Genomic DNA, 20318 nt, shown 5'->3' on the forward strand with positions numbered 1-20318 from the left:
TTGCCTCCAATTTTGTGGCATCGCGCTTCTGCCGGAACTCGACGCTGGAACCAACTGACTATCATTCCGTGGGACTCAGAGTCATTGACTCAAGCTTGCCAGCTTTGAAAATGTGAAGACCAACACATGTTTTCACGTTTGCCATTATGTATCTAACTCTGCGGTGTTGTTCGAGCGGGGTTCTCCGACACCACTGGTCAACCTTCCTACTTTTGCCTGAGTCCTACTGCTGCATGCCATGTCGGCAACCCACTCTAGTCCGCAGAAGAAGAGTCATCCCAGCGTCCAAATGACAACGACACCTCCTCCAGAGGTCTTTCAACATGATCTGAAGAAACACGTTGAAGAAGAGCTTTCCAGTCATGCATGGGAGTTCGGTCCAGATGATATCGCTTGCATGCTGTCCCCCAAGATTCTTAAACATGAACCTGAAAATGGCGGTTTACTGGAGCTCTGTCACTTCGATATCCTCATTGATCACCCTCGCATTGAGTCTGCCATGGGGAAGTTGTTCAAAAATATGCCAAAACCCAGCCCATTTCATCAAGAAGTGAAGAACTACGATAATATCACCAAATTCCTCAACGAGTGTGTTAAGCTTTGCACTGACACATATCGGTCGATTCAGACAGATCTCCAGGCATCGGAATTCAATTTGCAGGAATTCGGCAAAGCCTTTTGGCCTGCCCTCCGGTTCGTTAAATACCATAAGCCAACCTTCGACAAGGTACAAAACGCCGCACCTTTGAAACCAGACATCGTTGGATTGGTCATTGAAGACATGCCATCTGGGGACTTCGTTGCCTGCTGGAGCAAACCACCCAAATCCTGTGAACGGAATCTTCAGAGGATCGCTGTGGCAGTGGAAGTAAAGGATCGCTGGAAGGACTTGCTGCTCCAGAGCGGTACTTATGGTCGTGCTCAATTTAACGACACTCCGTTACGTTCATTCACTGCGACCATCGCCATCAATCACGCTACCGAAACCCTTCGTGTCCTCATCTTCCACCGTGGTGGCCTCTCTGCAAGTAAGGAATTGAGGCTCACGACGAAAGATGGGGAAGCCCATGATATTCGCAAGTTCATGAAGATCTTGCTGAGCATGTTGCTCTGGCAGACACCTGGTGATGCCGGGTTTCCAGAGTTCACGGATGGGAAGAAGTTCATTTTCCCCTCTGGGGAGGACGACACCGTCGAAGCGATTCACCAGGAAGTCCTCTACAATCGTCCATCGTCCCGTGGCTGTAACACTTTTGTGGCATTGATGCAACTTTCCCCGTCGAACAACAAAGCAGTTCCCCAAACTCCTTTGGTGTCAGGAACGGGCAAGCCACCCAAGAGTCAAATACCGGCTCCCATTGACGCTTGTCCACCGATCAAACAAGCGCAGTCGCGAAAGCGGGGGGTCGAGGAAGAATCTCTGTCGGGCAAGGCGAATTAATTAATCTTTGGTGAATGACGTCCTAACCTTGTCAATGATAGGGTCGAAGAAACCCAAATTGGGGCAAGTCCCCAACGACAAGAACAACGATATGCACGATTCAAGTGAGAGAACTGTTATTTATACTAGGCAAAACGTGATCAACACAATTTAGTATTCCCGTCCCCATATGACTTCAGTGGTTCATTCGGTATTCGATTCCATGACCACCAGGCGACTCGAAAGCAAAGGATGTACGAAAAGGTATCAAATTCTTCATTAATCCTGAAAGGTTCTTGGCCTCCTCATGAGAAGAAAGATGTGGAGTGCAACATGTACCGACATTCAAAGGGTGAATTTGGAACTGCGACTCTCCTCTCGTCGTATGAGCCGTTCAATTCTAGAGGTTATAAATCAACCAATTCGTACTTCCTTCCAAGTCCCAAGTCGGAGGCGAGTGAGTTTCACTTAAAAGATATCGGTTTACCCTGTCCAAGTATCCCGGATTATCGTAGTTTGACGGTGACACTTCTTCGAGATCGAGGCCGCAGCCTTGAGTGCTGCGATACCCCCTGGGATTTGTGCATTTGTCTTCTGCATGCCATGCTCGGTTCGTATTGTGGTTCGCTTCTCCTTTATCCAGGACCATGCTGATCTTTGTAGGGTGGCTTTCGACATATCAATGTGGGTACTTGCAACGAGACGTCAGTATTGGGAATGTTCTCAAGCTGGTGCAACCTACACAAATGGCACCGTTCAATATCAACAAATTGAAAGACTTTCATGACGTTATCATGGGCGTCAATACAAATATGGAGGGACTCAGCAAGCCCGTGAGAGACAAAGTCAAGGCATTGGAAGGACATTCAGGACCAGCTTTGAAGGATGCAGTTAAGGAGGTGATGTCCGCTGCCGAGGCTCTGGAGAGGGAGATTGCGGAACTCGGGCTGTTTGCCGATATGACGGAGTGCCAGGCCATTATTTCAGATGGGGATCTTGCATCGTACATGCCCAGCTACTTGACCAGGACAGTCACTGCAGAGTCGATCTCAGTAAGTCACATGTTGAGCCTACTGTGCAATGCACTGAACATTCTCCAGGGGACCTATGAGTTTATGTCCCCTCGCGTCCGTGATGCCATAATCAGGGATGCCAAGTACCTCCACACTCCAGTGGATGACATACATTCGTTTTTCTTTGTTGCGGTGTGGGCGACCTTGTGGAATATCAACAAAGGCCATTCCAAGGATGAAAACCCTATCCGTAATGGCCTACGGAGGATTGATCGTGATGTCAGTGTGGCTTCCCTTCTGCGTGACCGTCTCAGACCTCGTCCAACATACACTCCGATCACCATTGGAATGCTCCCTGTTCTCGATGATTGGTCAAAGAAGCTTTCGCAGTTGGATTTATACTCCGAATCCTCCCAGGATGAATTTCAAGAGACTCTGCGCTTGGTACAATTTGACCTGTTAGCCTACCGTGGGGTTGCAGACTTTGTCCAAATTATAAAGGAGCATTACCAGCACATCCAGGCTGCATCCTTATCATGTGTTTAAATAAAGACTCGGATTGTATTTCTGTGATCCTCACTGTGTTTAGAGGAAGATTACCCATTCTACATGAATAATGCATGAGCTGTCAGCGCTCATGTGAGCGCTCAAGCAGACTTATTACTTAAAGCAGGGGCGAGTTATGATCGCCTTGGAAACAGGCTGTCAGTACACATTCCACTGTTGCTCGAAAACCGCGAATTTTCATTAGTTTCGCCAAATATGATGGAGTGTTTGCAATCGGTTTCTCCTCACTTTCCCTGCACTGGTGTCGAGCCCTGCGCTGCGTTGGTAATCTTGCTTTGATGATGGTTCGACGGCACCAGTGCTGGGTAACCCAACAAGCCTACGGTCGAAGTTAAACAGCGCAAAAAATCTGTTTTACGAAAATTCACAGCAACACGAGCGAGGCCTGCAGCCGGCTGGGTCACAGAGATATTGTCAGCGTAACATGGAATGTATAGCACAACACCATCCGGTGCTCACGGATGCCCACTGAGTGAAAGAAGCCATAACACTTCATGCAGCTCAGGCATCTTGTTTGATTTTGTGCCACCAATCGGCCCACGGAACAGGTTGCCATGGTCGTTGGGCAAACTCATATCCCAGCACAACGCAAAAATATTCATGGTCAGAAATCGTACTAGTGTGATTGGGCTGGGAGAATGGATCTATTTCTGCAGGTGCGGTCTTCCTGGCGTGAGAGATTAGTTTGAGATGATGGTAATCGGCATCCTCGCGCCTCGTGCAAGCCGATTGAGTCATTTATTGTGATGTCAGCATTCATCGGCTCTGTGATGATTATGTGAAGTTGGCACAGTTTACTAAAAGTACCATCACAACGGCTGTTGCCGATTTTCCGAGAATAGTTGCCCATGGCCACTTCCATTACTTGGCGGTTGACGGTGGAAGAAATCATCTCGGTGCCGTGTTTTTTTCTCTGGATGTGTCGCCTCGCGAATCTGTTGACTTCCTTTGCGACAGTATCAAGTCTAAATTAGCCCACCAACTGGATCATCTGGATGTAAACCAGCTGGTTTTGTGGAAGCTCTCATCGCCGATACCAAGGGAGGTTACAGGAGCCGAAAAAATAGCTTTCCGTCAAAGGATGAGTTCCCTGATCCTGAATGCGACGTGGCACTGGAGGGAAACGGCCCCGTGCAGATTCTCGACCCTGAAGACAGGATATCCAAATACTGGCAGGAAGATCCCGAGAAAAGGCATCTCCATCTCATCGTCCAATTGCCTCATGACGGAAAGAGGAAGCGTGAGGATCCGGGTAGGTCTTTGTGACTTTGTATTTTATGGCCAAACTCCTCACTTGTCTGCAGTCGATATTTCAATGGAGCTGTACGATAAATGGAACGTTTCACTCCCAATCACTCCGAACCTTACCGATTTGGAAGCACCCCTTGGGCCCGAAGAAAAAATGAGGCCGTTCGTTTCAGATCGTAATAAAACTGACGAACAACTGTTAGGATCCAACTGCATACGAGGTGTGTTGGGCGGACTTAGTCCCGGGATAGATTTGATGAGTCCTCCATTTGTCTTTAAGTCAATCTTTTGGATATAAGAGCCCTGTCGGAGGCATAGTTCCCACAGAGCGAGGTGGGATGCTCACACGAGCGCCGAGGGCAGGGGTCTCGAGAAAAATACACGCAAATAAAGTAAAAATAACAGATAAGTCGTCCTTCTTCGTCCGAATGAAGCCCAGACCATATTCCCCTGGTGAGTCGTCACTTACAGATGTTCGGATATTGTGTTGCCAGCGCCAAAGATGGGAGGGGTTCCGCTTCACGAGCGGGCGTTATCTCTTGGGTTTTGGTTTTCCTCCGTTGTCTCCTAAGTAGCGTTTTTCTTTTCATATGCTCTGCTCTCATTTAAGAATCCTGCCACTCACTTGATCCCCTCTTCCTTCCACAGGAGGTCCGCAAGGGTCAGAATTCCGTCTTTGTCTCATAGGACCCGATGGCCTTAGCTGTGGCTTAGCGGAGTTGGCCGAATCATATCCCATGCGTTTAATTTGGCGTGTTATACCGAAGACCGACGACTGCACTTGTGGTTTGCAGGCTGAACATTTGTGACTTAATGGAGGTACGAGATTACATGGGACTTTTGTTCGCGGAAGCCGGATTTTAGCGTTCCATGGGTAATTGGGTCAGGATGAAGAGCCTGTATATTGACTCATCCTCGGCCTCATCGGTCTCAGGTCAGTTTGCCGCTCATGCACAGCCCTACGCGCGCCGCTTCTTATAGTCCATTCCCCTTCAGGGCCGTGTTGTGAATGTATCGGTCTTGCAGTGGGTGGAGGTACTTGCGTCCTTCAGCTGAATCTGAATATGCCAAATACACACTTATGTGAGTCTGGGTCCTGAGGCTGAAGAATCAGTTCGTTCAATTAGGTGTGTCCCATGTCGCAGCACTGCTCTTAGCCATACATGGTTGCGCAAGCAGGCTGACATCCCTGGAAGCCTGAAGTTTTGCAGGTTAAATATCCAGAATAAAACAAACAAACAAATAAGGCCATTGGGTTGCAGCACCTTCGCAAAAAACAAGGATGACGAGCAATAAGGAAGGAAAGACAGAAGTTACAGTGAGCAAGGAAACAACTGAAAAAAGGAAACCTAGAAAAACCTTGAAGAAATTGCACATTGCCTTCCCGGACTTACTCCGTGATATCCAAATGATATAAACCAGGTGACTGGACAAATGACATAAAATGGACAAGCCTGGTATCGAACCCAGGACCTCTAGTGTGCATCCATACACTACTCACCCGTTATGCCAGGGAGGTCCTGATGGTTAGGGAGGTTACTCCATCCCATATTCCAACAAACCTAAGTAAGCAATCGGGATCCCACCCACCAAGAGTAACCGAAGGTCACAACACCTCCCCCTCGGTGAGACTGAAAGGCTTACTGGAAGCAAGGAAGATGAAGGAAAGACTTCATCAAAAAACAGCATACAGGTCAAAAGAAAAGACTAAGAAAGATCATGCCTTCAGCAGAGGATAAGGTATAAGAGGGCCAGAGCCCTGTAGCATAGGTGGATGAAACTCACGTATGAGATTGTCTGGAAGAATCGACCCAGGAATGCAGTGGCAATAAACCTGAATCGGCATGACTGTAACCTCAGAAGGCACAGTTATGCATAAGGCTGACAGCAGGTACGGTGCATAAGATTAAGCACCACCAGGAAAAATGCCATGTGTGAAAAGAGAACAAGAGTGCATTTAGACTGAGTGCACACAAGTCTAATTTAATCTCGTACCTCCATTAAATATCAATATTTCAGACACTTTCCCACAAACTCCAAATTAGATCAAAAGATCAACACGAGTTCAGTGTGTTTTATCGGTCATGTCCAGATCCTTGCCAGCTGCTCAGAACACTGGGAACCAGTTTGCTGTACTTTGCAGCTGCTCAATCCGCAACAGGTCTCCACACCAAGATGATTCCTTTCCCAGATACTTCACTCACACTTGGTCAGCTCGCTTGTCTTCCAGTGGAATGTCACCCTGCTCTACAGGATGTCTTGAACAAGAGTTTGTGGAGTGTGGATGCTGAGATGAACGGGATGTGAATGAAGTTTACTTCAAGGGTGAAGAAGTGGCTGTCATTTGCCCAGTATCTGGTGGTTAGCGTCCCTTCGCAATTAATTTCGACATGCTCGCCCAAGTGCTATGCCATTGACCGATTATAATTAGCTCCAGCAAACCTGAGGCTGTGGCATTGACCTGACCAACACTTGACACCCACACCCCTGAAAGTGCAATGTTGTCATCAAACTATCCTCCATCACTATCCACCACCCTTGGCCATCCCCATCCCTAGGTGTCCTACTGTATGCTCTTCCAGAAATCGACCCAAGGAACAGGTGCCATGCTGCACCACCCAAGGGAAGGGGGAGCATGATCGACCTGGAGCACGTGGAAGAGGTGGAGGTTCATAAACACTGTAGGTACACCACCATACCAACCAGGCACCCTTACTATGTATCGCCGATCCCCCAGGCTGTGGTGCTGTGGGACAGCTGCACTGCCACATATCAATGCAACAACCTTCTCCGTGCGCTCTTATGCATGGTGCTACACATGGTCCGATCTGGGCCCCAACAACTTGCATAGAAATTGGTTGAAATGGTAACAGCAAAGGAATTGTTGAAATAACCACCTCAGCCTAACAGGGCGTATGGTGTAATGGCTGTGCACACTGAGTTCGCAATCCAGAGGACTGGAGTTCGATTCCCAGTATGTCCAACTTTTAGGTTTCCCTAAAAGACCATGTGCAAATTCCAACAGGAATCAAATCGGCAAAAATGGTCAAAAATCACATACAGCACAGACCCGAAAGGCAATGGTGCAAATGCAGAAAAAAGACCATCATTAGGAAGCAGGGGAATCATGGGAAATGGAATAGAATAAGGGATACAAAGGAATTGATCGGAGTCAATCAACCGTACTAGTACTACTAGAATGGGTGGATATGTGGTTAAAGGGAAAAGAAAAGAAAAGAAAAGAAAAGCAAGATATACTGGTCAGAATATCAGTCCACTTTTGGTGCTAGATGGATTTAAGACAGACAAAACCTGTAGCTGACAGCAAAGCCCCAAGGTAGGGGTAGATTGAGACGAACAGAGACAACAATGGGATGAGGAAGAGTGTTATGGATACAGAGTCTCCAATGACCATATCTGTCACATAGTCAAAGACTTCCCATCTCCATTGCTCCCCCCTCTCCCTCTCTCCCTCTCTCTCTCTCTCTTTCATCTTCTATCCTGATACCTTATCTTCCTTGCCTGTTCTACTTCTTTCCCCCCCCTCGTGCAAAGCTTTCCCCATTGGGGTTTTGGTGCTGGCCGAGGTTGTTTATGTTTCGTGGGATTTCCTGTGACCTTTCCATTTGTAGATAGTCACACGTCATGTACGGAAACTGCCGAAGGCAGTTCCTGTTAACTACTAACTACAACTGTCATGTGTGCCGTCCCTTGTAACAACCCCTCCTTGTGACTCAACTGAACCCATGTGATTGTACAACTCTCAACATGTCCTATAAGTCTCGTTATGTCGAGTCCTCCAGCGGCCCTCACTGCGAGAACTCGAAGTCGCAAGTCGAAGACTCTCGACCTGTATATCATCCTATGGGACTTCATCACTCAGCTCTCCCCCCAGTGCCCGATGGTTGACGTCATACCACAATCTTGGAGATCATGAATACTCTGAGGCCCACGTTCCCATGATGCCGGTACGCTCGCTATGCGAGTGCCAAGTAGCCATCCATCCATTGTCTGTTCCCTCCCCCATCAGCCATCATATTCCCTTGCCAACGGTATGTTCCCTTTGGGAACGCCAAGTCACCGAAGGCCCCACTAGTCATGCCTCATTGTACGCTCATGATATCAACCCGCTACCGGTAGGTTCGCGTTGCGAACGCCAAGTAACCAATGGCAACTATACAAAGTCTTCACCCATCTCGCGAGTCACGACTGTGCACACAGTACACTCCATTGAGGAGCACCAAGTACCCATGGCTGACCCATCCATCCTGATGTCTCTGACTACCTACCATCAATTCCTTAATAGCTCACTCCATCACGAACCACGATCGATGGGAATTCGATCGTCCACTCCCATGCAAGACTGGGAACACTCATCGATTGCATATCCCATTATGGTACAGACTAGATACAATGGACATCATCCCTCTATAAGAATGGATCGAGGAAAGGGGAATTCTCCCCATCCTTGTAACAAAGAGTGTGGATGTGCTACAATGATGTATGGGACGAGGGTCGAGATAAAGATGAATGCATGAAACCCAAAAAAAAACTAGGCAGTGTAGGAGAAATAATATTCAAAGAATAAAACAATGATCTATCAGAATAGTCAACAATCAGGTGACAAGTTCAGATGTTTAACAGATCTCATGATCTTTATGAGACTGGACAGACATTAGAAGATCATTATAATTATCCACACCCATGTAGCAGGAGATTTAAGCTACTACAAGCATGCCTAGAACCTGGCATAGGTGTAGGAAAATATAATATTCAAAGAATATATCCCTACAACAAGAAAATAGCACATAGATGGCAGAATAAGAAGGAACATTGGGAAAGAAATGTGAATATCTCGGGAACCAGTAGACCTTTGACTGTAATCTTTTTACCATCTAAAAGGACTGTTTCTAAACTTTATCCACGGTTTTGTTTCATTCTAAAAGCTTCAACACTGACGGAGATATCGCTCAAACGGCAAAACACCTTATAATTCATATATATATTTGTTTGCTAATTCTTACAAAAAGTAATGTGACTCAAGGGAAATATATTGATGCCCGGAAGTTTGGCGGACCGAATACCATATGGCAGAGTATTCCCCGGCGCGGACGGACAGTTTTTGATCGCATCAGAAGAGGAGAAAATGCTAAAAAACCGGATCCCATATATTTTCCCATGATTCATCAAAACCTTTTGATTTTAAGCTCAAAAAAAATCGGAACAAAGGAATGATTGATGATATGGATCTCGAATTATAAGCATAAAGTGATTCAGAAGTCCGCGGATCAGTTAATTAATTGGGAAAGCTCTAGAACATTAATAATGATGCAGCTTCACAAAAAGGGGTGAATTAGAGAACAGTCTAGAAAGTTCCTTTATAGCTGAGTCATTTCTAAAGATAACCGTTCGTAATTAAGGCGGTGTAGAGCATAGCTGTAGCACTACAAGACCCCGCTAAGATCGACCCAAAAGACAAAGAACTGAATTACTTATTGCTGAGTCATGTCCTAAGTCCATTATTAAGCTTACACAGCCCAAGCCCCTATATCATTCTAGAACTATCTATAATACAAATGTAGCACATGTAACTAGTGCGAGGCGTGGGAGTAGAGAGGTCTCTGAAAAGCATAAAAGGCCACCGCTTCTGCCCCCTCTCAAACCTCAGGTAGAAATATAAGTTTAATTCTCACCAGTGGTTGGTTTGTTTGCTCCAAAAGATAAAAGCAAATATTAGTTGTTAGCTAATATAAAACTAACACGTCACTCTAAGCGTGAGTTAGGGTCAGTTAGACACAGCTGAACAAAAGTGTCATAGTGAGAATTAGTCAGAATTTGGTGGAGGGACTTCTTAATTGAATAATCTCTCAGTAATACTTGGTTATCACACCACAGGAGAAAAGTGAGTGATCCTGAACCTGCTAGAGAACTAGCATGCACTCTAAGCGATAGAAAACGCAGTTTGGTCACTCCTGTATTGAGTAACATTTATTTATTTTATTAGTAGTTTTCCTTCAGTAAATTATCAGGAAAATCATGTCCTACTGAAAAGTGGTATATCTAGGTGTAATATTGACTAGAAATCATAGTAAAGTCAATATAGAATTTTATCCATAGATGATCTATATGTCAGGTGAGATCGTTGGGGGGTGTTTATTGTTGTTTAGACAGTGAACAATTATATATTTGGCAACCAAAACACGGTCAGTAAGCAAATCAGCACAAACTCTAATATTGTTATTGGATGTAGGAAACTGGTTACATGAGGTGATCCAGCTCCACTCCTTCAGTGGAGTGAAAGGTGTACAGAGCGCATAGTCTCAAACCGGAGAACACCAATGAGGAACTCAAATAGCCAATGCCTTTACGAGTTCTTTCCTGGCTGTATCAAGATCATCATAATCAAGCGCATTAATAGCGTACTTCGCAGCCTTCTTAGCTTTCGCCATATCCTCAGGGGAGCAGAGTGATGCAGGTATGGCGTTGGTGGGTAATGAGATGACACGGGAGGTAGAGCAGGAGTGGGGGTGATGGATGGGGCAGCAATGGGGGGAAACTTGGGGCAGGAGGTGAAACCAAATGCATCGGCAGAGAAGAAATGGATGGGAAAGATGGTACATGCGGTAAAATCATGGAGATAGGTGGAATGACATTTACACCCTTGACACCTTTAGATTCAAATGAGGCAAAGTTTGGAGGTGGTTAGCCAGAGAAGGCACAAGATGTCTAGCTTCATCTGGCCCATAGTACAGGGTGCAATTCTCTGGACTCCACTGAACTCATCTGGTACTGAAAATTCCTCCCATGCATTCTGGGACAACAATGGACAATTCTCCTCCCCCAGAATAAGCAGGCCAACTGCAAGAGGAGGCCAAGATCAGGTTGGAAAGACCTGGCGTATCCCCTGGGGATTTCCAACACAGGTTGTGAGAATGTACAGGATGTTGTTTTCAGAAGACATCCTCATGAGGAGCTCGCTGTCAGGGCACGGACGGTTATCCGGCTGGCCCGGACCCCTATCCGGATAGGTTGAGTACCCGTAAGCCGATATCTGCGTGTGATTTGCCGTAGTTAGAATGCAGGCTGTATTCAATGCGCTATTTCCGCTATCGCGTCATCCCCCACCCGTTATCGCCCCCTTATCCGCATGATCTATTCTCCTATTTCATGTCGCTTCTCTATCGGCTACCATGTGTTCCCAATGTAGCCGCGCTCTTATGAGTTGCGGAACTCATGTATATAAGGCCTTATCGCCAGCTGGGTTGGCCCCCCAGCTTTTACAACGACTAGTTTCCCGGGGAGATTCTTATGCGCGAACTGACACGCGGACTCTGACACTCGCTGACAAGACTCATGTGTTGGGAACTGCAGCCCAACGCCACTTGCGGTCAGGGCTGAAGGTTGCCTGGCACAAAGGTTGCCAAGGCAAGGTACCTGGGCTGCACACACTTGCTTTGGGAGGCAGGAGCACTTTGAGGTGTGATCACCACCCAACCTTTCTCTTTCCCTTCTCTTTCCCTTTGTGTTCTTACTCACCATTGTTTTCATGCTTTGATGCTCTCGGTTTACTAATACAAGTATTGTGTTGCACAGTTGTTACGTCTGTTGATGAGCGACACTTGATCTCGAAGCTGGACTATGAGTAGGACTCTGTCAGGGACGCGTCCGGGGTGGAGGGGGCCCGGCTGTAGCGCCCGGCAGAGGGACCCTCTCGGGGGACGAAGCAGGCACGCGTACTGACGGGCCCGATCTGGGACTGTAGTCCCTGGCCACTTAGACTGAAGTGGAAAACGTGAATTGTTATTAAAAGGAAGAACTACACTACTTACCTGAAGTGGAAAACGTGAGAAGAAGGTTACTTCTTCAGTTCCCACTTCAGGTACATTTATGTACATGCGGCTTGGGTCACGTGACGGGTGCCACGTCATCTGTGGAGAGGGCCGCAGCCATCCGGGTATCCCCACGGGGGATCCCGAGGGCGTCCGCGCATGCTGGGCATAGCAGGAGGTCGCCTGGGGTGTCCGAGCCGGATGGGTCAACAGTACAATGATACAAGGGAAGGTGGTCCGTGTAAATAGAAAGAATAAACAGAAAGGGAGAGTGAAATAAAGGAGAAAGAGGGAAGAGGGAAGAGGGAGGAAAGGGGAAGAGGGAGGAAAGGGGAAGAGGGAGGAAAGGGGAAGAGGGAGGAAAGGGGAAGAGGGAGGAAAGGGGAAGAGGGAGGAAAGGGGAAGAGGGAGGAAAGGGGAAGAGGGAGGAAAGGGGAAGAGGGAGGAAAGGGGAAGAGGGAGGAAGGATGGGTAGCAGGGAGCGGGTGAGCGGGTGAGCGGGTGAGTGGGTGAGGTGGGCCCAGGTGGGCCCGGGTGGAACCGGGTCAGGCAGGTGTGCCCTGACAGACTCAGTCTCAGCCAATATGCATGAAGAACTAATGATATTACCTATGAGTAGGGCTAAAGGTAATATACATAGTATGAGTTACAATGATAAAACAATAAGGGAATGTAGTAACTAACCTCAGTCTCAGCCAATATGTGTGAAGAACTGAGGGAAAAGGAAATGAATTCAAATGAATGAATATATCCGTGGCCTGGTATGGATTAGTCTGAAATAACATAAAAGAGAAAAGGTGTTGTGACTAAGAAGTCACATGGTGAATTCTGGGCGAGTTGCTCTCCCAGAATGTTCCCACACTAACGCAGGAATGTGGCTGTCCAGGCCAACTCTGCTGGACATAGCACACTGTTCTCCAACAACATCATGGGCCTATGGCCCTGCTCAGTATGTGCTTGGTATGCGATTCTTCTCCAGCACTACTAGTTGTTGACCTGCAGATTTAGGCTACTATGCAATTGGTGCTGATATTGCTCAAGATCGTTAACTTCAGGAGAACCACTGGTTGATTAGAAGGATTTGGACTGATCAGCAAGTATGCTGTTGTAAATCCGGAGTTCCATATATGGCAACCTGCTTCAGTGGTTCACTCGCAACCCAGATGTAATATAGAAATGAGAAGAGAAACTGTAACTAACTAAAGAACATATGGTGCTAAAGCACCCATATTTATACTATGTGTCGGCAATCTGGAGCTTCCTATGCATGGCATTTATGCAAGCACTTAGTCACAAGTGACACGTCCGTGCCCTAACTTACTGACTGGCAATCAGAACTGAAGGGGGGTAACTCTAGTCGATTTTATTACTGGAGTGTAACCTATGTACAAGTTGGATATATATATGGTTACAGTGAAGACGGGTCCGCAATTGGTGGAGCCGAATGGAGCGGAACTAACGGGGTTAAACATTAGCTGACTGAATATTACCGACGAGTTGGGTCGCGGGGTTAGCGGAAAGGCAGGCGATAACCCAGAAACGGAAAGGAGGGATAGGCCCGAAGGTGGGCTCTGCAGGGCAGGCGAGTGTATTGCCCAGCGGAGGCAGGAGTGCGCTAGCGGATGTCTGTCAGGGCACGCCGCCATCGCCGCCGCTGCCACCTCCTTTCCTTTCGTCTCACCCTCTCTTTCTCTCTTCTTTCCCTCTTCTCTTTTTCTATCTTTATACAGACAATCTCTCTCTTTCTTTCCTACACTTGTAGCATGGACGTGCCCGACGCTGAGCACCCTGTAGGGGCACCGCCACGCCGGACGTGCCGCTCACTCCTACTTGTACTTCCCCTCCAACACTTGGGATCGACCGCGGAGCCACCCGTGGTAACCTGGCTTCGTCCGAAGGTGACGTGGCACTCCCACATGACCTGTTCACACATGTATATAAACTAAGCCGAAGCAGGACCGAAGAAGTAACCTTCTTCTCATTTCCCGCTTCAGGCAAGTACCCTAGTTTAGTCTAGCTTCCCACCCTAATAACAATACATTTCCCGCTTCAGCCTAAGAAGCCACACAGGGACATAAGGGCTATCCACTATATGGTCTCACCGCCCCGCCGCTGTCTGGGCCGCTAGCGCCGAGCGTTACGCCGCTACCTCTGCCTTCCTCAAGCTGTCCCTGACAACGTCGGAGCTGTCCGGAAGTCTTCGGGGCTCCGTACTTAGGGAGGCGTTGGTAATAAATTGAAAGGAGGGGGTGGTGACCATCGAGGGGTACCAAGAGGATTGTGGAATACGGGAGCTCCGAGGTTAGTGAGGAAGGAGCAGAGATAGACCGGAGGGATCGGAGGGAACAGAAGTCAATGGCCGGGGATGGATATGACAGTATCCCCTTCTTAGGCCTGAACCCTTGAAGGCCCAGAATTAGTAAGGTGAGGGGAGCTGTACTTACAGAAAAGGAAAAGGAAAACGGAAGTGAGGGGTGGAGGGAGAAGGAGAAATGGGAGAGGAGTCGGGGTTCCTAAGGAGCTTCAGGTCCAGGCTTCGCTGGGTACCGAGAGTGGAACGCTTCGACGAGGTCGGAGGCATGATCGAGTTCGCCAGCAAGGAGCCATTGTGTCTCCTCGTCGGTCCCTTCATAGCCTAGCCACTTGACCAGGTAGAGCAACTTGTTGCATCTACGTTGGTCGATCTTGGAGTCGAGTATCTCCTCGATCTCGAACTCCATCTCGCCTTCAATTTCTACGGGAGGCGGAGGTGGCTGGTGGCGGTTCGGAATGATGTTCGGGACGGAGGGTTCGATCTGCGAGACATGGAATACCGGGTGAATGGCTTGCATGTTTTCCGGCAGGCGGAGAGTGAGGGAGTGAGTTCCAACACGGGCGATGATCTCGAATGGGCTGAGGTTTTTTTTGGAGAGCTTTTTGGAAGGTCGGGTGGAGCGGAAGTACTTGGCCTTTACGTAGACCGAGGTTCCTACTTCGAAAGCTGGGGCAGGGCTCCAACAGGAGTCTGCCGGGCCCTGATAACGGATCTGAGCGAGATGCATTTCCTCGCGAAGGAAGTGGTGGAGGGAGTCGAGATCGACGGAGTACTCTTGGGTGCGTACTGATGTCAGGTCTCACTCCAGGTGAATGGTGATGTTCGGATGGTAGCCTTTGTTGGCGAAGAATGGGGAGACGCCCGTGGTGGCATTCGGAGCGTTGTTGTATGCGAACTCTGCGAGAGGCAGGAGTTCGGACCAATTGTCCTGCTGGTAGTTACTGTAGATGCGCAGGTACTGCTCGAGCGTCTGGTTCATCCGTTCGGTCTGACCGTCTCCTTCCGGATGATAACCGGAGGTGAAGTGGAGGCGGATGTCGAGGGCCTTACCAAGTGAACGGAAAAAATGGGAGACAAACTCCGGACCCCTGTCGGAGGTGACGTGGGATGGAACTCCGTGCTTGGAGAACACATGGAGGAGGAAGAGCTTGGCCAGTTCCGGAGAGGTGATGGTATCGTGGGTAGGGATGAAAATGCACTGTTTGGACAGGCAGTCCATGACGACCAAGATGGAAGTGAATCCGGAAGAGGAGGGTAGCTGTTCAATGAAATCCATGGAGATGGAGTTCCAAGGACATTTGGGGATGGGGAGTTGTTTGAGTAAGCCGTAAGGCTTATGACAGGGGACCTTGGCACGGGCACATGAAGTGCAGGAGGATACGTAACTCTTGATGAAGTTACGGATGCCCAGCCAGGTATACTCATGACATACTAGATCCAGAGTCCGGTTTTGCCTGAAGTGTCCGGAAAGTTGGTGGTCGTGTTTGTCTTGCAAAACATGGAGATGGAGATTGTTAGAATCTGGCACGTAAATGCGATTGTCCAGCCTTAAGAGGCCTTCGGCATCAACGGACCAGCGAGAATTGGGGAGGTTGGGGGAAGCGAGATGAGAAGAGATTGTGGTGTCGGAGGAGAGGGAGGTTAGGATGTCTCGATGAAGAGCCTCTGTGTCGACGAGTACGGCTGCTCGGATTACTGTGGCAGCTAGGAACGTAGCTCGTAAGGATGCAGTGAGCTGCTCCGAAGTGAAGACCAGTCGGAAGTTCTGTGGATTGACGTGAGCGTAGTCCATATCCCCTTCTTTGGGGTAGACGTCCCAGCGTCTAGTCAACGCATCTGGTTTAACTCCGAGTCTTCCAGGACGGAATCGGACAGTCATGTGGAATTGGGAGAGGAACTCTGACCAGCGGGCTTGCCACCGGGTCAAGAGTTTGGTGGTGGAGAAATACTCGAGGTTCTTGTGGTCGGTGACGACGTCGATTGGGGTTCCTGAACCTTCGAGGTAATGACGCCATGATCGGAACGCATCATGAATGGCGAGCAGTTCCTTGTCATGGGTGTCGTAATTGAGCTCCAGCGCCGAGAGTGTTCTAGAGCGGAAAGTGACAGGGTGAATCTCTCCGTCATCACAGCGGATGGAAAGGATTCCGGAGATCGCATAATCGGAGGCGTCGGTTTCTACAATGAGGGGGGCGTCGGGTAGCCAATGTGTGAGGATAGGAGCGCAAGTGAAGGCTTCTTTCAAGGTGTTGAAAGCAGAGCGACAATCGTCAGAGAATAGCCAGGGGGCTCCTTTACGCGTGAGGCGCATCAAGGGGACCACAATGTCGGAGTATTGGTGGATGAAATGCCGATAGAAGTTAGCGAAGCCAAGGAAGGATTGGACGTCCTTGACTTTATGGGGCTCGGGCCAATCTTGGACGGCTTTGACCTTCTTGATGGACATGGTGAGTCCGGAAGGAGAGAGGCAGTAACCGAGATATTCCGTAGTGTCCGTATGAAACTCGCATTTCTTCAGATTGGCGTATAGGCCGTGTTTGCGGAGTCTCCTAAGAACTTCTCGGACATGCTCCTGATGTGAAGCCATGTCTTCCGAGTAGGTAAGGATGTCGTCTAGATAGACTACCACAGAAACGTCCAAGAGGTTGGCAAAGATCGTGTTGACGAATCGCTGGAAAGCCGCAGGTGCATTTGTGAGACTGAATGGCATGACAAGCCACTCATAGGAACCATAGCGCGTGCGGAAAGAGGTCTTCCATTCGTCGCCTGCTGCAATGCAAACCAGGTGGTAAGCATGCCGGAGGTCGAGTCTGGTGTAGACCATGGCACGGCTAGGTGCATCAAGGAGGTCGGAGATGCAGGGAAGTGGGTAGCGATCCTTTTTGGTGATCTTGTTCAGCCCTCGGAAGTCGATGCAAAGATGGAGGGATCCATCCTTCTTGCGAACGAAGAGGACCGGTGCTGCGTGAGCGGAAGTAGCGGGGCGAATGAACCCAGAGGCCAGGTGTTCATCTAAGAACACCCGGAGGGCCTCAAGTTCCGAAGTAGAGAGAGAGTACATAGTACCCAAGGGTGGGGAAGTGCCTTCCTCAAGGTCGATCTTTAGGTCATGCTCACGGTGTGGTGCCAGCGTCGAGGCTTTGCTCTTACTGAACACATCCGCGAACTCGTGATACTCTTTCGGAATGGCCGAGAGGTCGACGGAATCGGTGTGGGATGAGGCAGCCCTCAAGCGGCTTTCCTCGGAAGGGATGGTTAGGCTGAAGGATACCGATCCTTCGAGTTGGCAAGCCTTCGCGAATGCGGAATGGCTGACGAACTCGATAGATGGTAACGGAGGAGTAACAGCCTGTGACTGAGGTGCTGGCGAAACATCAGATGGTTGGATGTCGGACGACGGCAGTGGTGCTGGAGACGATGGGGGAGAGCTCGGAGTAACTGTCTTGGTAGGTTCGGAAGTTCGGAATGTAATACTGCTTGAGACCCAGTCAATCAACAGATTGTAGTGGGTAAGCCAGTTGTGTCCTAGGACTAGGGAACATGATCCATCCAGCGATGTGACAAAGAAAGTTGTGGGGGTGATGTTTCCGGAAGCGAAGCGGAGGGGAATATCAACGGCACGGGTTATGATTGAGTTGGTGCTACCGTTGAATAGGCGTGGTTGTAAAGGTTTAATCTGGTATGTCTTCAAGGCCAACTTTTTTACGAATGTGTCGTCGATGAAGCAGTCTGAAGACCCAGAATCTACGAGTGCAGGTACGTTCTCATAGGAGCGGAAAAGTTTATTTTGTGTCCTATTATTGGACAGAGGAGAAATAGGAGGAGAGAAAGAAGAGAAGCGGAGAGAGGTGGATCGATCTACGGAAGTAGTCGGAGGGGGCGGAGGAGAGAGTGATACATCAACAACACTATCTACAACAGGTAGAACATTAACCGAAGGGTCAACATTGAGAGGAGAAAATAGACTATTTGAAAGAGAAAAGGAAACGGGAATGTGGAGGGAGGATAAGTCGGAAATGGAAGACGCGTTTAAACGCACCTCTTTGAGTGCACGGAAGGAAGGATCGCAACCCCCGGTCCATGCGGAGTCCACGGGGGTGCGGACTAATTTTTTGCTTCTGTGGAAGCGGATCCTTGCTCCTTGGTCTGGGCCGAACGGGCCTTAGACGCACGAGAAGAGGACTTGGGACAGTCCTTGACCATGTGGCCAGACTGACCGCAGAACATACAAAGTTTCTCGTCGAGACGACGCTTACGCTCTTGTGGCATGAGCTTGCTGTTGTCTCTGAGTTTAGATGAGAGGTCCGGTTTAGCGGAGCTGGCCTCGGACTTTTTATTGTCCTTCGGAAGCCTACTCCCGGAAGCGGAGTTGAAAGAGGAGGAGGAAGGGACGGGGTCGGAACGAGAAGTGGCGGTGGACTTGTCGAAAACGTTAGAGGAAGAGGGTTTTGCGTGACGTGTAACTTCCGATTTACGCTCCCAATAGCGCGCATCGAGAGTTTGGGACAGGGTGCGAGTTCAGAGAGAGTAGAGGGTTTACCTACTCTGGCAATGTCGTCCTTAATACGTTCCGGCAATCCGTTATAGAAAAAACGACGAAGCGTGGCTTCTCCATAACCGTGAAGTTGAGAGGCGTGTCGGTTGAACTCGATGATGTATTTATTGATGTGGTGCCCATCCTTCATGTCCAGGGTCATCAGTTGAACCTCGGCGTCGCCCACAGGATCGTGAGGGCTGAAGTTAGTTTGAAGTTCATTAACGAACTCTTGATAGTCATTCATCCATCGCGGACGAAGCGTGGAATTCTGGTCGAATAACAGATCCGGCTCGAACCAATCGAGGGCCATTCCCTTGAGGTAGGACTGCGCAAATATGACTTTAGCACGGTCGCTAGCAAAAGCGAGGGGACGGTCCTGGAAATTGAGCTCGCATTGGACCAAAATACTCGGAGTTCTCGGGGATCCTTCCCATCGAACTGTTCGGGTTCGCAGACCTTGGTCCGGAGGGCAGAAGATCGTCGTTGTCGTCGTTGTCGTCCGGTGTGACGAGCCAGACTGGCAATGGCTTGGGCCAATTGTGCAATAGCCACGTTGGAGGTGGGTTCGGCATCGTCAGTGGTTGGGACAGTGGGGATGGGAGGATCAGCAGGAGGAGGATTGACGAAGTCGGGGACCTCGGAACCGAGTCCAAAGAAGTGGACAGGGTCTATGGGTTGTTCCGTGGTGTCTCCGAAGTCGGAGTCTGCAGCTGGTGATCGATTCCTAATGGGGCGCATGATCGGAGTCAATGGGAGAGGGGTTTCAAGGTTAGAGAAGCTTCGAAACTCAACTGGGTTTCTCGCCAATCGACTAGGACCAGGCTGAGAGGGTTCTGGGGAAGGTGAGGCAGAGTTGGGGACTAATGTGTGTAGTTGTGAACGAGTGCGAAGGACTTTTGGTGCCATACAAGACGTGTACTAGTCAGGGAGTAATAAAATACTGTCAGAGACCAGATTCGAGACGAGGGAGAGTCTCCGTGGCGGAGGGCTTTGGCCTCAGCGACTTATGCCAAGAGCGCTGTGCCTAGTGACACATCCGTGCCCTAACTTACTGACTGGCAATCATAACTGAAGGGGGGTAACTCTAGTCGATTTTATTACTGGAGTGTAACCTATGTACAAGTTGGATATATATATGGTTACAGCGAAGACGGGTCCGCGATTGGCAGAGCCGAACGGAGCGGAACTAACGGGGTTAAACATTAGCCGACTGAATATTACCGACGAGTCGGGTTGCAGGGTTAGCGGAAAGGCAGGCAATAACCCAGAAACAGAAAGGAGGGATAGGCCCGAAGGTGGGCTCTGCAGGGCAGGCGAGTGTATTGCCCAGCAGAGGCGGGAGTGCGCTAGCGGACGTCGGAGCTGTCCGGAAGTCTTCAGGGCTCTGTAC

The 20318-nt window shown here is 49.1% G+C and overlaps 3 protein-coding genes and 1 non-coding gene across 4 annotated transcripts; all 4 read left to right on the forward strand.

Annotated features, from left to right (window-relative positions):
• Positions 1–238: 238 nt before the first annotated feature.
• Positions 239–2979, forward strand: EI90DRAFT_3019966 (uncharacterized protein; the record flags this gene model as incomplete). Its single annotated transcript, XM_039057436.1, has 5 exons — positions 239–1367; positions 1483–1545; positions 1596–1877; positions 2084–2472; positions 2521–2979. The coding sequence occupies 5 exons, from the start codon at positions 239–241 to the stop codon at positions 2977–2979; spliced, it is 2322 nt and encodes a 773-aa protein (XP_038911049.1).
• An 869-nt stretch (positions 2980–3848) lies between these two features.
• EI90DRAFT_3130686 (uncharacterized protein) lies at positions 3849–4566 on the forward strand (the record flags this gene model as incomplete). Its single annotated transcript, XM_039064327.1, has 4 exons — positions 3849–3901; positions 3975–4252; positions 4305–4469; positions 4529–4566. 4 exons carry the CDS (start codon positions 3849–3851, stop codon positions 4564–4566), a joined length of 534 nt encoding a protein of 177 aa, XP_038911050.1.
• Positions 4567–6965: 2399 nt separating this feature from the next.
• On the forward strand, positions 6966–7396 carry EI90DRAFT_3019968 (uncharacterized protein; the record flags this gene model as incomplete). Its single annotated transcript, XM_039057437.1, has 3 exons — positions 6966–7114; positions 7159–7222; positions 7274–7396. The coding sequence occupies 3 exons, from the start codon at positions 6966–6968 to the stop codon at positions 7394–7396; spliced, it is 336 nt and encodes a 111-aa protein (XP_038911051.1).
• EI90DRAFT_t221 lies at positions 7158–7231 on the forward strand. The gene has a single exon. It is a non-coding gene; the product is annotated as a tRNA-Ala (tRNA).
• Positions 7397–20318: the final 12922 nt, after the last annotated feature.

Source organism: Cantharellus anzutake, assembly GCF_015039405.1.
Source record: "Cantharellus anzutake strain C23 chromosome Unknown EI90scaffold_68, whole genome shotgun sequence".
Lineage (NCBI taxonomy): Eukaryota > Fungi > Basidiomycota > Agaricomycetes > Cantharellales > Hydnaceae > Cantharellus > Cantharellus anzutake.